This window comes from Thalassophryne amazonica, chromosome 9 (assembly GCF_902500255.1).
Source record: "Thalassophryne amazonica chromosome 9, fThaAma1.1, whole genome shotgun sequence".
Lineage (NCBI taxonomy): Eukaryota > Metazoa > Chordata > Actinopteri > Batrachoidiformes > Batrachoididae > Thalassophryne > Thalassophryne amazonica.
Genome location: NC_047111.1, coordinates 29,105,976 through 29,120,079, shown reverse-complemented (window position 1 = coordinate 29,120,079; position 14,104 = coordinate 29,105,976). Strand labels below are relative to the sequence as shown.

Genomic DNA, 14,104 nt, shown 5'->3' with positions numbered 1-14,104 from the left:
CCTGCTGTGTGACCTCTCTCTGAAAACCAGTGTCTCCCAAGTCCTCTGGCTCTCTCTCTCTCTCTCTCTCTCTCTCTCTCTCTCTCTCTCTCTCTCTCTCTCTCTCTCTCTCAACTTGCTCCATCATCTGGCTTTGTCTCAATGTTTGTCTCATTCATCATTTTTGTGCAGAAATAGGATGTAATGTCCATTTTTTCTCTTCATTTTGAACTATAGACAAACATTAAGGCTTTCTTGGTTTTGTGTTGTGGTACGGTTAAGTAACATAACCTAGAAGCATGCCATCAACTCAAGCGGACATTAATCCGTGGTCAGGCAGGCTGCTGTTATTCATAAAGTTAGCCAACATTTCTTGACCAGAAGTCTTACCTTGTAACAATACAAAATTGTTTTGTTGTGGTAATCATTTCTTGTTTCTGATTGCCTCTTGTCAGGTGGCTGGTAACTTTGCACTCTTCTTTTTCACTGCATATCTACAAAATTAAATTGGATTCAGGTCTGGGCTCTGGCTGGGCCACTCAAGGACATTCACAGAGTTGTCCTGAAGCCATTCCTTTGATATTTTGGTTGTGTGCTTAGGGACATTGTCCTGCTGAAAGATGAACCGTCGCCCCAGTTTCAAGAGCGCTCTGGAGCAGGTTTTCATCCAGGATGTCTCTGTACATTGCTGCATTCATCTTTCCCTCAATCCTGACAAGTCTCCCAGTTCCTACCACTGAAAAACATCCCCACAGCATGATGCTGCCACCACCATGCTTTCTCTTTCTCTTTGTCTCATCAGACCAGAGAATTTTGTTTCTCATGGTCTGAGAGTCCTTCAGGTGCCTTTTGGCAAACTCCAGGTGGGCTGCCATGTGCCTTTTTCTAGGACTGACTTCTGTCTGGCCACTTTATTGATTGGTGGATTTCTGCAGAGATGGTTGTCCTTCTGGAAGGTTCTCCTCTCTCCACAGAGGAATACTGGAGCTCTGACAGAGTGAGCGTTGGGTTCTTGGTCACCTTCCTGACCAAGGCCCTTCTCCCCTGATTGCTCAGTTAGACAGCTCTAGGAAGAGTCTGGTGGATCTGAACATCTTCCATTTACAGATGATGGAGGAGCCATTGAGTCTGTGTGAGACTGGCTCCCGCTGTGGGGAACACCCCTGATAACGAGAAATGTTTTCAGCTATTGGACTGTTTTATTCCTGAAATTTTCACTCTCCTCCATGATGTTGGACATGGACATAATGCATGCAAAATTAACAGTGATGATGTTGATGATGCAGTGTGTTCTGGGTCGATTTTTCCTATATGCGATATTGAGAATTCAACTTGCATGTCGCCAGAGCACCTTGAGGGAACTGACTTAAAAACTGGGAAAACATGCAAACTGGTTGCGATGGACTAACCCGCCTACTCACTCATTCATCCACATATTTTGCTGAACAAGCCCTATGATGTTAAACTAATATTAATTAATTTTAAAAAAGACAATCCCGATGTTGAAGATGACACTTTAACAGTTGTGTTACAAATAATTCCTTGTGATATCTGCATCTTCACAGAATATAGACATCCAGAACTTCTCATCAAGTTGGAGCGATGGGATGGCGTTCTGTGCCCTCGTTCATTCTTTCTTCCCTTTGGAATTTGACTTCAACAAACTGGATCCTGCCAACCGTAAACACAACTTGGAGCTGGCCTTCAGCACAGCAGAGTAAGAACTTGTACAAACCATTAAGAAGGAATCTGTTTAACACATTCTCACTTCCAAGTTGTCACATTTTTTTTTATTCTTGGTCAGTGGCCCTTTCCATCATAACTGGATGAGTTGGGAATCCCCATTGGGTCATTTAGTGATGAGTGGGGGGACACATTTTTGGACAGTTGCGTAATTTCTTTTTGACAGCGTATGGAACAATCGGCTTCATTTCTATGTCAACAGAGAACATCCTCTGTGAGCACTCATTGAAGGGAAGTGGAAATATTGGCAGTTTGTGTTGATTGTCACAAAGCATTTGATTTGGTTGCCCAGGCTGCTCTGTAGAACATCCTGAGAATTTAAATGTTTTAGGTGCGTCAAAAATCTCCAACCGCTTGCGGACCTCCATTTTGTTGCGGTAGAAATGTGTTTTCTGGCTTCCGTCCATGTTCAAAACAAAACATGAAGCAGAGATGGTGCATTCAATGTGCTTCAGAAAAAAAACAAAAATTGATGCAAGCACGCAGTGAGTGATGCGATCACAATTTCAGCCGTCAATTGAATTGATGCACACTGAATGAATCGTTACACTCGCATTGCGCGTTTGTGTCTAGATACTGATTCATATTGATTAATCTCCACATGCCTAGTCACCTGAGTCACACCGCCATGTTTGTCTGATTGGGATATAAAGGCACCTTGACATTTGCACTAAATTGATCCCCACACTGGCATGCAATCTTGTGTGCCAATGTGTAAATTCCTTGTAAATTGTGCAAGGCTGCGTGCCAGTGCACAAAGAAAATTTTGAAATGTTCAAAATTTCTGGCACGCATAAATTTTGTGCCACTTGAGTGAACTAGTTGAGAACATTGCGTAACCTATTCGAAAACATTGTGTGTCACCATGCGCAGGGCAATTGAACCCTGAAATTAGATTATGAAGAGATGTCACATGTAATTTTAAAGATAATCTACCTCATGAGAAGGAATGAAATTGCAACTGTTTTACTAATCCATTACAATATATACATTATAAATAATTACAAGATTCCAAATGCGTTTTCCACCTCACGACATGCACGAGACAACATGCAGCTGTAGATAATTTTTCTGTGATTCTGAGAGCGATGAGAGAATGGTTTCATCAGCCAAGTTCTGAGAGCAAATGCATCATCGGCTATGATATGATATGGTACAGGCTTTACTTTATATAGCGTGGTGGCAAGTGGGATAAAGCAGGACGTATTGGCACGACAACTTGCGCGGCAGCGCAGGGACCAAATTTGTGCAAGTGTCAAGGTGGTTTAATGCCAATGACTTGTGACTCTACTTGAAGTTAAGCTTGATGTGCTTCCCATTGCAAAACAAACTGTATGTTTAGATACTATTCTTACCTGTACTATTCTTTGTCTTTGCTCCACCCCCTGCAGACAGCAGGCTGACTGTCTCCGTCTGATCGAGGTGGAGGACATGATGTTGATGGGAGACAAGCCAGACCCCATGTGTGTGTTCACATACGTTCAGTCCCTCTACAGCCACCTGAAGACATTTGAGTGACTGTATCACAGCTCGCTGTTCACGGCGCTGGAACCTGTTCCCATATACCATGCGGTGGATGCAGAATACACATTAGACATTTGCTGTCAAAACTATAGTCAATTTCCAGTTGTCATTTAGGCTAATATGCATGTCTTTAGACTGTGGGAGGAAACCTGAGTACCCACAGAGAACAATTACCCACTTAGCAAGTTAAAATAGGGCGAGACAGTGGACATGCGAGATTTAACAAGAACTGACATGATTTAAGTCACTGGATAGAAACAAACACCTCATGGGCTTGTTTTGTTATCATTCTTATGCATGGTCTCTCACTGACACAGCGAATTGAATTCAAGTCGGTTTTATGAAAATGCCCTAACTGCCACAATACATTCTTCCACACTGCCTTTTAAGATAAGATAAGATAAGAAAGCCTTTATTCATCCCTCAATGGGGACATTTCAGTGTCACATCGCAGCATAGAACAGTAGGAATAGAAGGGCATGCAATAAAACAGACAAGTATCTCTTAAAAAACAAAAACTAAAAAAAGCACTGAGTGCCGGGTAATGCTAAGGCTACCATTGTTCATTGTTCTTTTCCATTCTTTATTGGATGAACTTTGTATCTGGGTTAAAAAAAAAGATGCACCAGAAGACAGTCAGCCATGAAATTAGACTATGTTCATTACATCTGTCCGTTTTAGCCACATGCTGCTAAAACGTGAAAAATAGGCGCTGGGTCTGTTACCCAGAAGGGTGCGATACACACAATGCAACACGTGCATCTGACACACTCCTCTTTTTGCAACCAATGGACAAAACTACATAATTCAAGCTTCAAAGAAATTAGTTGGTGAAGGTCGTTGACCATGGAACATAGGGTACTGTAAGTATACTTACCTATGTTGGACCAGTCTAAAAATTGGATCAGCACCAGGTCTCAGTTCCATGAAAGACTATTACATGACCATGACGTTGAAGTAACGTGAGATGAAGAGATTTGAGATTAGAGTAATGTGAGATTTCTTCTGCTTGTGTTGAATGACTGACACCATTGCTAGTCCAGCGGTGGTCCAATTTCCTGACCGGTCCAATATGGATATACTTCCCTTATACCAAACCACGCAAGACTTTCTTTGCATCCAGCCCCCTAAACCAAAAATAACGCTAGTACTAGACTTTCTCGCCCTATGATCACCAATAGAAAAACTTTGTTCATAACCAGGAGGTTGGGGTGGTGAGCGAGGCTCAGCAACAAATGGCTGTTGTGTTAGGGCAGCAGTGTGAGAGTGAACACCTTAATTCACTCTGATCCATGGATGGATAATATGATATATGAGGTGTCAACTAACCCTTGCAACTAATAAAGATGCATAAGTGAAGCAGATTAATAAACGGCAACATCAGCAGTCTTAGTGAACTAACAGCACAACACCTTAAACCATGTGGAAAACACAAGCCTGAAAATAATCCTGAGCATAATTCCGTCCATTTATGTCACAGCCTTTTTTCCAGGTTTCTGTCAAAAGTGGCATTTCATGTTTCATATCATGCTTTTAAATGCAATATGTTATAAAACACATGAATGATAATAGGAACAGCTGTGAACCTGAATAACATGTTATTCAGGTTCCCCTTTACTGGAGTAGCCGGGTACAGAGGATGGATGGATGGATGGACAGACTTAGGTACTTTTTGCAACTGGCTAGGACTTCAGTACTCCTGGTATGAAAATTAGGTAATTGTCACTTTTAGTCAGAGAAACTGTTTATCGAGACAAAAGTTTTGAACTAAGTAAATATAATCTCCAAGTCAGGACAATGTTTTTCAAAAGCAGGAAAACCTCACAGCTGCAAGTTGCAGGCTTTCAGTTATGTGGTCATGAACATGTTCCTGAAGAACACGGATACTTCAAAGCAACCAAATCTCTGAATAAGCAGTTTGTGTTGATTGTCCTTTTGTGTTCTAGTCCTTGTCCCTGTCTGGTGTTCTGGTTTTTTTTTTTTTTAATGTTGTTTACTTTTGGTCACTTTAGCTTTGTTTTATATTTTTGCTATTTTTGAGTTCTGCTTTCGTTTTCTGACACTGCTCTTTAGTTGATTTTCCTTTTGTTTTATGCACAGGTTTTTTAAATATCTTATTTAATGATTAAGTTATACTTACCCTGGGTTCCTTGTAGCTTGAAGTTTCACTTTGTCAGTCTCTGTTTGTGTGTTTGTAGGCATAGCCCTGTCACTTGGTGTCCTCACAGCTGTTCCACATCACAATCACCACACCTGTCTCTTGTCTCCTCATGTCATCATTTGAGATCATCACTGCTCCCCTTGGTTTGCTGGATTATTTTGGTTCTCATTTATTCTGGTTCCTGTTGTTTGTTTTCCTCATCTGCTCCTCCACTTCATGTTCCTCTGCTGATTCTCCACCGACGCCCTTGACAGTTTAACTTCTCATTGCTTTTGGACTGGACTGCTGTTTTGGTAAAATAAAACCACATATTTCTTTACATTCTGTGTATTCACTGTCTGCACTTTGGGTTTGGTTTATACTAATCATGACATATCCTGGCAGATGTCTGTGGAACGGAAACATGTATTCTAAATCTTCTTCAGGTTCATCACCCTTGTGCTCTGCAGCATTACCATGGCCACTCAGGTTATTATCAAATGTAGCCATGTTCCAGTAAGGCAAGAATTTCAGTGTATTTTGCTTCGATTGCTACAAAATCTAAAGGGGGGAACCCACCAATCACAATTGTCAATGTGACTTTAATTGACTCATTTTCTGACACAAAACATATGCAGTGTGACTGGAATCCCCGAAGTGTTGGAGCAGTTTCATTGTCTTCCAGACACAAGCTGTTGTTGCCAATTTTATGATATCTTGATAATTTTGGACTACAATTTCAAAAAATAGAAAAAAAAAAAAATCAAAAAATAGAAAATGCATATCTCCAAGTATTCAAATACTTCATAAGATCAATTTAAAAAGAAGAAGAAAAAAGGATTTATAATGCAGAAATATCAAACTTCTGAAAAGTATCTTCATTTGTGCACTCAGTACTTGGTTCGGGCTGCTTTGAAAATGAATTACTGCATCAGTGTGGTGTGGCATGGAGGTGACCTGTGGCATTTTTGAGGGGTTATGGTTAGAGCTACTTTGACAACGGCCTTCAGCTCGTCTGTATTATTGGATCTAGTGTCTCATCTTCCTCTTGACAACACTCCATAGAGAATCTACAAGCTATTTTCTGTGGGGCCAATAAAGTTCAATAATATCACAGACAGCAAACCAGTTACGATAAGGACTGTCTTCAGTGTCGTCACTCACAAAGTTTTCTGATAAGATATCAACAGAAGTCGCCACTACTTCTCACGGTCAGAGTCATGGTGCCCCACTAACACGGTTGCATGTTAGCCACCCTGGACGTGGTTGACAAGACTTTCCTCCAATGGGCACGGAGCCAAAAACAACTGCGGCTTCTCATCGTCCCATAGGGGGTGCATGCTCATGTTTAGTGCCGCATTTCATGCAGCCCCCTTCTTATTCAAAGCAGCCCACACAGCTCCAGGTTTAGATACAAGTAGCAGCTACTGCGGTTAAAAAACAAAAGGCCAGCTAAATGGCTTTACCACAAAATCTGACAACAAAATAAATCAAGCTATAATTTATGTGTTACCATTTAATCCTCCTAAAAATAAATAAATTAGAGCACCACGCTCGTCGAGTACAAACCTCCACCAACACAAGTTTCCAATTCCACAAATTTTTGCCTTGGAAAAAGTCATATTAATGCTGGAACTCTGACAAAGTGACCATCGGGCTCTTGGTCACCTCCCTGACTAAGGTCTTTCACCCCCGATGGCTCAGTTTAGACAGGCGGCCAGCTCGAGGAAGAGTCCTGGTGGATCCAAACTTTTTTCATTTACAGATGTGGGAGGCCACTGTGCTAATTGGGACCTTCAAGGCAGCAGAAATATTTCTGTACCCTTCCCCAAATTTGTGCCTCGAGACAATCCTGTATCAGAGGTCTACAGATGATTCCTTTGACTTCATGCTTGGTTTGTGCTCTGACTGTCAACTGTGGGATCTTATATGTAGCCAGGTGTGTGCCTTTCCAAATCATGTCCAATCAACTGAATTTACCCCAGGTGGACTCCTATTAAGCTGTAGAAACATCTCAAGGATGATCAGTGGAAACAGGATGCACCTCAGCTCAATTATGTGCTTCATGGAAAAGGGTGTGAATACTTATGCACGCGCGTGATTTATTATTTTTTTTTTTAATAAATTTTCTCAGTCTCAAAAATGTTTTCACATTGTCATTATGGGGTATTGTGTATGGAATTTTGAGGAAAAAAATTAATTTTATCCATTTTGGAATAAGGTTGTAATAAAATGTGGAAAAAGTGAAGTGCTGTGAATACTTTTCAGATGCACTGTATGTCAGACTCCTTCAATGCTCCACACCCTAACGGTGGTTGCTGACAGTCGGTCCAGGACTTTTGTGGCCTCCTGTTCTTTTGTGGCAGCTAGAGATACCACTGGTTGACCTTGCACTACTTGAACTTAACGCAGTGAATAATAATGGGGTCCTAGTCCTAGCATTTCATGACTATGTAACAGAGAGGTACCAAGAACATGCTTTTCACTGAGGTGTCGAAAGATCCAGAAACAGGTGCTACTGGAGCAATTTTTGCAGTCCAAGGATAAAATATTGAGTCATGCAAGAGAACATCAGATTTCCTGAATGTACTCACAGTGGAGTTATTTGCTATTCTAATGGCAGTCCAGTGGACAGCACAGTTATATCATCGTAAAGTGTTGGTGTGCAGTGACTCGGTATCAGCTATCAACAGTATTGAGACAGGTTCATCCAGGACTCGGCAAGCCCTCATTTACAACATTCTTTTGGTGATTAGGAATGTGGCAAGGAAAGGGGTTGAAATAACACTGATGTGGGTTCCAGTGCATATAGCTATCCCAACAAATGAGAAGGTGGGTAGGTTGGCCAAAAAAAGCTGTGGTGAATGAAAACATAGACATCAGTATCAGTCTGTCCAAAGCAGAGGGCAAGTGTGTTATATGGAGGGAAATGAAGTTACAACGGCAAAAATGCTGGGAGCTGGAGACTAAGGGTAGACATTTATTTTCAATACCTGGTAGAGTGACAGATTTAGTAAATAGTTATAAAAGAAGATGGTGGAAAAGAAAGGATAAAGTCACAACTGCTAGACTGAGAATGGGCCATACTTTCTTAAACGGTCCTCTCTTCCTCCTAGGAAAGCATCAGGATGGACTGACTATGTTTGAAGTGTCCACAGCGAGAGACAGTGCAACAAGTCATCATGTACTACTGTAATAAATATTCCAGAGAAATGCAAGCGCTTCTCCCGGAATTTAGAAGAATAGGCCTGAAATAAGTTTCTGTAGGAAGTATTTTACACAGGATCAAGTGGGAGGATGAAGTTTTGACTTTTTTCAATACTTGATCGACACTGGACGACTCGAGAGGTTTTATTACTGTTATTACGGACTAATGCAGAAGGTGGCAGCAAAAGCAACAATAAGGATGCGAAGAAGAAGAAGAAAATAATAAATAATAATACAGGATTTTTTTTTTAATTTTTCAAAAATATTTATTTACAACACTGTATGATACACAACAAGTGAGGCAGTAATAAACGTTTCAATAACATTACCAAAGCAGGCCGCATAAATAAAAAATAAAGTGCAATACAACAAAAGAAAAGAAAAAAAAAAAACAATAGTATTCCAGTTGTTATACAAGGGGTTATGCATTTGTAGAAAGTTTACATTTTAGGGATTTTAGATACATTTCAATTTCTATTAAAAAAAACTTTGAAGTGGGGGGGGTGATTTGAGTAGTCTTTGTTTGTATATAAAGAATTGTTGTGTGGGGTTTTTTTTGTTTGTTTGTTTTGTTTTGTTTTTGTAATTTGGTTTTGGGATGCTAGCCTCCTGACCAACACTGCAGTCCAGTTGGTGGCAGTAATGCTCCATAGGAGCTGGTTGCCAACCGCCATTAAACACGAAGGAGGAGGAGGCACTGGCACTTTACTTTCTGTTTATTCTGTCGCTTTCCTTATTAAATAGTTGTTCTTATTTATTTGGAGGTAGTGTCGATCAGTTAAAGTTTTGTATGCGTTACTGGCGGGGAGGACAGGCCTCGAGCATCGGACACGATTTGACAGCCATGGACGCTAACTTTAATGCCGACGACCGCGGTGCCTGGTACTGGGGCCCGATGATTCGCGAAAAAGCCGATTCTCTCCTCCAGGGACAGAGATGCGGTGTTTTCCTGATCAGGGATTCGGCCAACACTCCTGGAGATTACGTGCTGTGCGTGTCGGAAAGAGACAAAATTGGACAATATTTAATCAACGTTATCAGCAACAACAGACAGTCTGTATCAGGTAATGACGCTTTTTCAATCTACAAAACTGCTTAAATTTGCGTCGGCATGCTCGCGCTAACTTCATATATGTCACGTCATGCAGGAGTTCATTTCGCTAATTGAACACATTTCGGTCGTCGACTTTCGTATATGTGTCCGTATTTAATATATGTGCAAAGATATGATCATAAACATTAAAGTTAACTCCACGTTGCCAGATATTTTATCGAGTTTTGATTTGCATTCTGTCGAAGACAAGTTTCAGTTAAATTTTAGTGAGTATTTAAACTTGTATGCTGGTGCCATATTTAAATTTTCAGTAAAACTGTAAATTTAAGACTCCATATGTTAGAGGTGGGCGATACCGGGAATTTTGGTAATGATCCAATACCAAGTAAATACAGGCCCAGTATCGCCAATATCGATACCGATACTTTTTCATATTTAAGCTTCATAGATCCAAAGGATCCAAAAGACCTAGGATAGAATTTTGCCAAACATTGTACTTGACAACAAATTACTTTTTTATCACAATCAACATTTTTGTTTAAAAAATTAGAGCCCGACCATTTGGATTTTTGAGGCCGATGCTGATAACGATATTTGGATGAAAAAAATGCAGATAATCGATAAATCTGCTGATTTGACAATAGCCGATAAATTAGCCAATATTATTATTATTATTTTTTTAAATGAATAAAATGTTCTTTTTTGGACCCTTAACAAAAAAGGTATGAACTAAAAGCTGAAGCTTTGTCCTCATATTGATTAATTTTACAACAGAGAAGAATTTTCAAGTTCAAAAAATGCAATCAAGAATTAAACCTTTGTGAAATTAGCAAATACATATCCTTAAAAAGAGTTGTGAAATACATCTGAGCTTGTACCTCTTGTTGCTGCAACTTAGATATGGGTTCAGGATAAGGATGTAGATCCCTATAAACTTACTTGTATGCTTTTGTCAGCCGATCAGTGCAGTGTGACGGCGAACTGCGGGGGCTGGTGATGAACACATTTAAGCAGGGGTGTAAGCAGCTCTCAGTTGAATGGAGTCAGAGCTCCATCTACGGAACAAACGGTGCAAGGACATTTTACATTGCTGACACAAACATTATTTCAGTAACTGTTCTGTTTATGAGAAATTGTCGGTGTTCTATCGGCAAAATTTCGGCCAATAGTGAGTACTTTGAAAAGGGCTTAGATCGGCCGATAATAGTGGTTGGCCGATATATCGGTCGAGCTCTAAAAAAATATCACTCAACACAACTTAAAACAAAATCTCCTGAGGTAGAGGGCTGACAAACCACAATACAAGGGTGCGCTGCTCCATGTTGTGTGACACAGCGCAGCGCTGCTCTTACAGACAGAGAGTAGACTTTGATGAATCTGCGTGCGCAGCATTCAGTGCGTGCGACAGAGAAAAAAGCTTGGGTATCGAATTTTTTTACATGAGAATTGTTCAATATCAATACCAGCGTTGGTATCAATATTAGGATCGATCAGCCCACCTGTACCATATGTCACTGAGTCAGAAACAGCACTGTAACAACCCAGTGACAGACAATCCACTCTCTATTTCACAAAATAAGAGATAAGATCAGCTTTATTTATCCAAAAGGAAATTATTTTGCCACAGGACGGAAACATTGAACAATGGTTTATTTTTGTTTGTTTGTTTTTTACATTAACTACAACAAATTTATATGAAATGATTGGAAGACATTTGCATAAGCTGTTTGATTATATTGCACATAAGCTGACTATAACTCTGTTCATTATGTATTCATCCTCCAGAAGGTGGAAGAATTATACAGTCTGATTGCAACAGGTAGGAAAGACCTCCTGTGGCATTGTGTGGTGCACCTTGGTGGTCTCAGTCTATGGTTGAAGATGCTCTGACAGGATGTCAGTGTGGCATGCAGGGGGTGGGAGGTGTTGTCCAAGATGTTGAGGAGTTTCCTCAACATCCTCCTCCACAGACTCCTGCTCAACCCTCAGGACAGAGCAAACTGTACTGAAGAGCTTGTTGAGTCCTTTTGTGCCGGCTGGCAGCTCACAACAGCATAGAAGATGATGCTGGAGACCACTGAGTGATAAAATATCTGCAACGTGTTTCTGCAGACATTGAAAGATCTGAGCCTTCCCGAGGAAGTACAGTCGGTTCTGACCTTTCTTATACACAGCATCTGTGTTTACAGTCCAGTCCAGTTTATGTGGACACTCAGGTACTTGTAGTCCACAATGTCCACCTCAGTTCCATTGATGGTAACTTGGTTTGGACAGGTTTTCCATCGTCTAAAGTCCACTCCAAGCTCATCTTTGATACGTTGAGCTGCAGGTGGTTGAATTCACACCACTCCATGAACCTGTCCACCACACTCCTGTACTCAGCCTCTTTGTCACTGATGTCATTTTAAGTAATAAGTCTTTTCAAATGAAACTGTAAGTCGTCTAATACTTGATCAGGTGTGCATGATGCTTTTCTGGGATAATGCTGACAAAATAGTTGATGTTGAAGACAAAACCTCATTATTCAGGTCAGGTCTGTGAGCAGGACTGGTAACACACATTGCTGCTTCCACCACAATACAGAACCTGTTTGAGTTCTGGATGGCAACCACCCAGGCAGACAAAAAGCCAGAGCATTGTCATGCTGAAGAATTGCATCTTTTCCTGGATGAACCCTCTTGAAGCTTGTGTACAGCTTGTGCGAAATGTCCACATATTGGTCGGACTTGACATTGTGTTATAAAAATTCTGTGAGCGTATTCATTATGTTGAGATCACAGGTCAAATGTGCAGCAATTTCTTTGTATGTGCAAGTTACCTGAGGCCTTCTTGTTCTGTATGAGTTTTCTTTTGCCCCTTATTTTTATTTATTTTTTTGTGCTTGTCTGGTGAAATCACTTGTCCTTCAGAATTCAACCTTTGTCATCAGACAGTAGGTCAAGTTGTACATGACAGTCCTTTGGATGAACGGCAAAGTTAAAGTTCAGCGATTTCAAACCTATCAGTATTTTGTTGTATGTTAATCTGACAGTGGTTTATTTTTAAAGCCTTCAACTCAGATATGCAGCAAATTACACAATTGCATTATCATGCAAAATCAAAGTGATCGTGTTTTTGGTATTTTGCACATGCTGAGTGATAGTTAGTGGATTGCATTGTTGTGTAAATACATTTTGTTTTTTACATAGTTACAGAGTCATCTTTCTCCTGCCAGGTCCGGCTCCTCCTCGGTATCGAATTGGGCCTAACGAGTTTCCATCGCTGCCAGCCCTGCTGGAGTTTTATAAAACTCATGAAGTGGGCGTTGCAAAAGCCAGCACTACAGTGCTCATAGAGCCTTTAAGCAAGACCACACAAACAAGCCTCATCAATACCTCCAGAACTCCGCAGCAGCTTGAAGAGCCGGAGTTTGTCCGAGCACTATTTGACTTCACCGGCAATGAGGATGAGGACCTCCCCTTTGGTAAGGGTGACATTCTCCGTGTGCTGAACAAGCCTGAGGAGCATTGGTGGAATGCTGCTAATAAGAATGGTCAAGCTGGAATGATCCCAGTTCCCTTTGTGGAGAAGTACCGGCCTGCCTCGTCCACAGCTGCCAGCCTGAGTCAGTCTGGTGCTTTGCCCGGATGGGGAGGGCCTGCTGGTAGGGTGGTGAGCAGTACAGATGAGACAGGGGTCACTCAGATGAACCCAGGCCATTCTGACCAGCCCTCTGTGAGCACCCGGCTTCGCAGTCTACAGAATGGGCCGGCCTATGCTCGAGTCATTGAGACGTGGGTGCCCAATGCCTATGACAAGACAGCACTGGGACTAGAGGTAACACCCCCACCCCACACTCCATCCGATCATAGTCTGCAAGGCTTTGCTGCTCTTCTGTTCACTGTTGATATGTCTTTGTTTTCTTGTTTTGTTAAGCTTTTTATTTTCTGGTGTCAGCTGGGTGTTAGGCATGTGGAGATTAATCAGTATGAATCGGTATCTAGATACAAATGTGTACGATCTGAGTGCATCAAGTCATTCAGTGTGGATCAGTTCATTTGAGAGGTTGAAGCGTGTTGCATCGCTTGCTGCCTGCTTGCATCGATCCCCCCGATGCACATTGAATGCCCCACGGACAGAAGCCAAAAAGCTTAACGATTTCCTTATCGGTCCTTCAGTTCAGGACACCAGAGCGACCGTTGTTTTTGAGGGTGTTTCGGGAAATGATCATTTCTCTACACTGACTGCAGACCGTGGCGGGTCTTCTTGAAGCAACGAAGCAGTGCTTCAACGCGCTGTTCTCTGTTTCGCTTCCAGCAGCGGGTCAACAATATCTTCATTAACCCCTCTCAAAGCCATTTAAAGATGTCAATCATGAGTCAGCTTTGTGTGGATTAAAGTCACGAACTGGGACTCTTGTCCTGTTGCAGGCAAGAAATGTCCAAAGTTCCACACCAGAGTTTTACGCGATGGTTCTC

The 14,104-nt window shown here is 41.3% G+C and overlaps 2 protein-coding genes across 5 annotated transcripts in view; both read left to right on the top strand.

The window, feature by feature from the left end:
* The window catches only part of LOC117516946 (smoothelin-like protein 2), a 44,448-nt gene extending 40,821 nt beyond the window's left edge, over positions 1–3,627 (top strand). For both annotated transcript variants that reach the window (XM_034177837.1, XM_034177835.1), the window contains 2 exons: positions 1,545–1,696; positions 3,114–3,627. In XM_034177837.1, coding sequence (XP_034033728.1) covers positions 1,545–1,696; positions 3,114–3,240 — 279 coding nt within the window. In that variant the 3' untranslated portion in view covers positions 3,241–3,627. The remainder of the gene's footprint in view (positions 1–1,544; positions 1,697–3,113) is intronic.
* Positions 1–14,104, top strand: part of LOC117516947 (adapter molecule crk-like) — a 29,565-nt gene that overhangs the window by 2,734 nt on the left and 12,727 nt on the right. For 2 of the 3 annotated variants that reach the window (XM_034177840.1, XM_034177838.1), the window contains exons 1-2: positions 9,278–9,657; positions 12,862–13,463. In XM_034177840.1, the coding sequence (XP_034033731.1) occupies positions 9,384–9,657; positions 12,862–13,463 (876 nt within the window). In that variant the 5' untranslated portion in view covers positions 9,278–9,383. Of the gene's footprint in view, positions 1–7,471; positions 7,476–9,277; positions 9,658–12,861; positions 13,464–14,104 lie in introns of those variants that run through there. The other variant, XM_034177839.1, reaches the window with a different exon arrangement.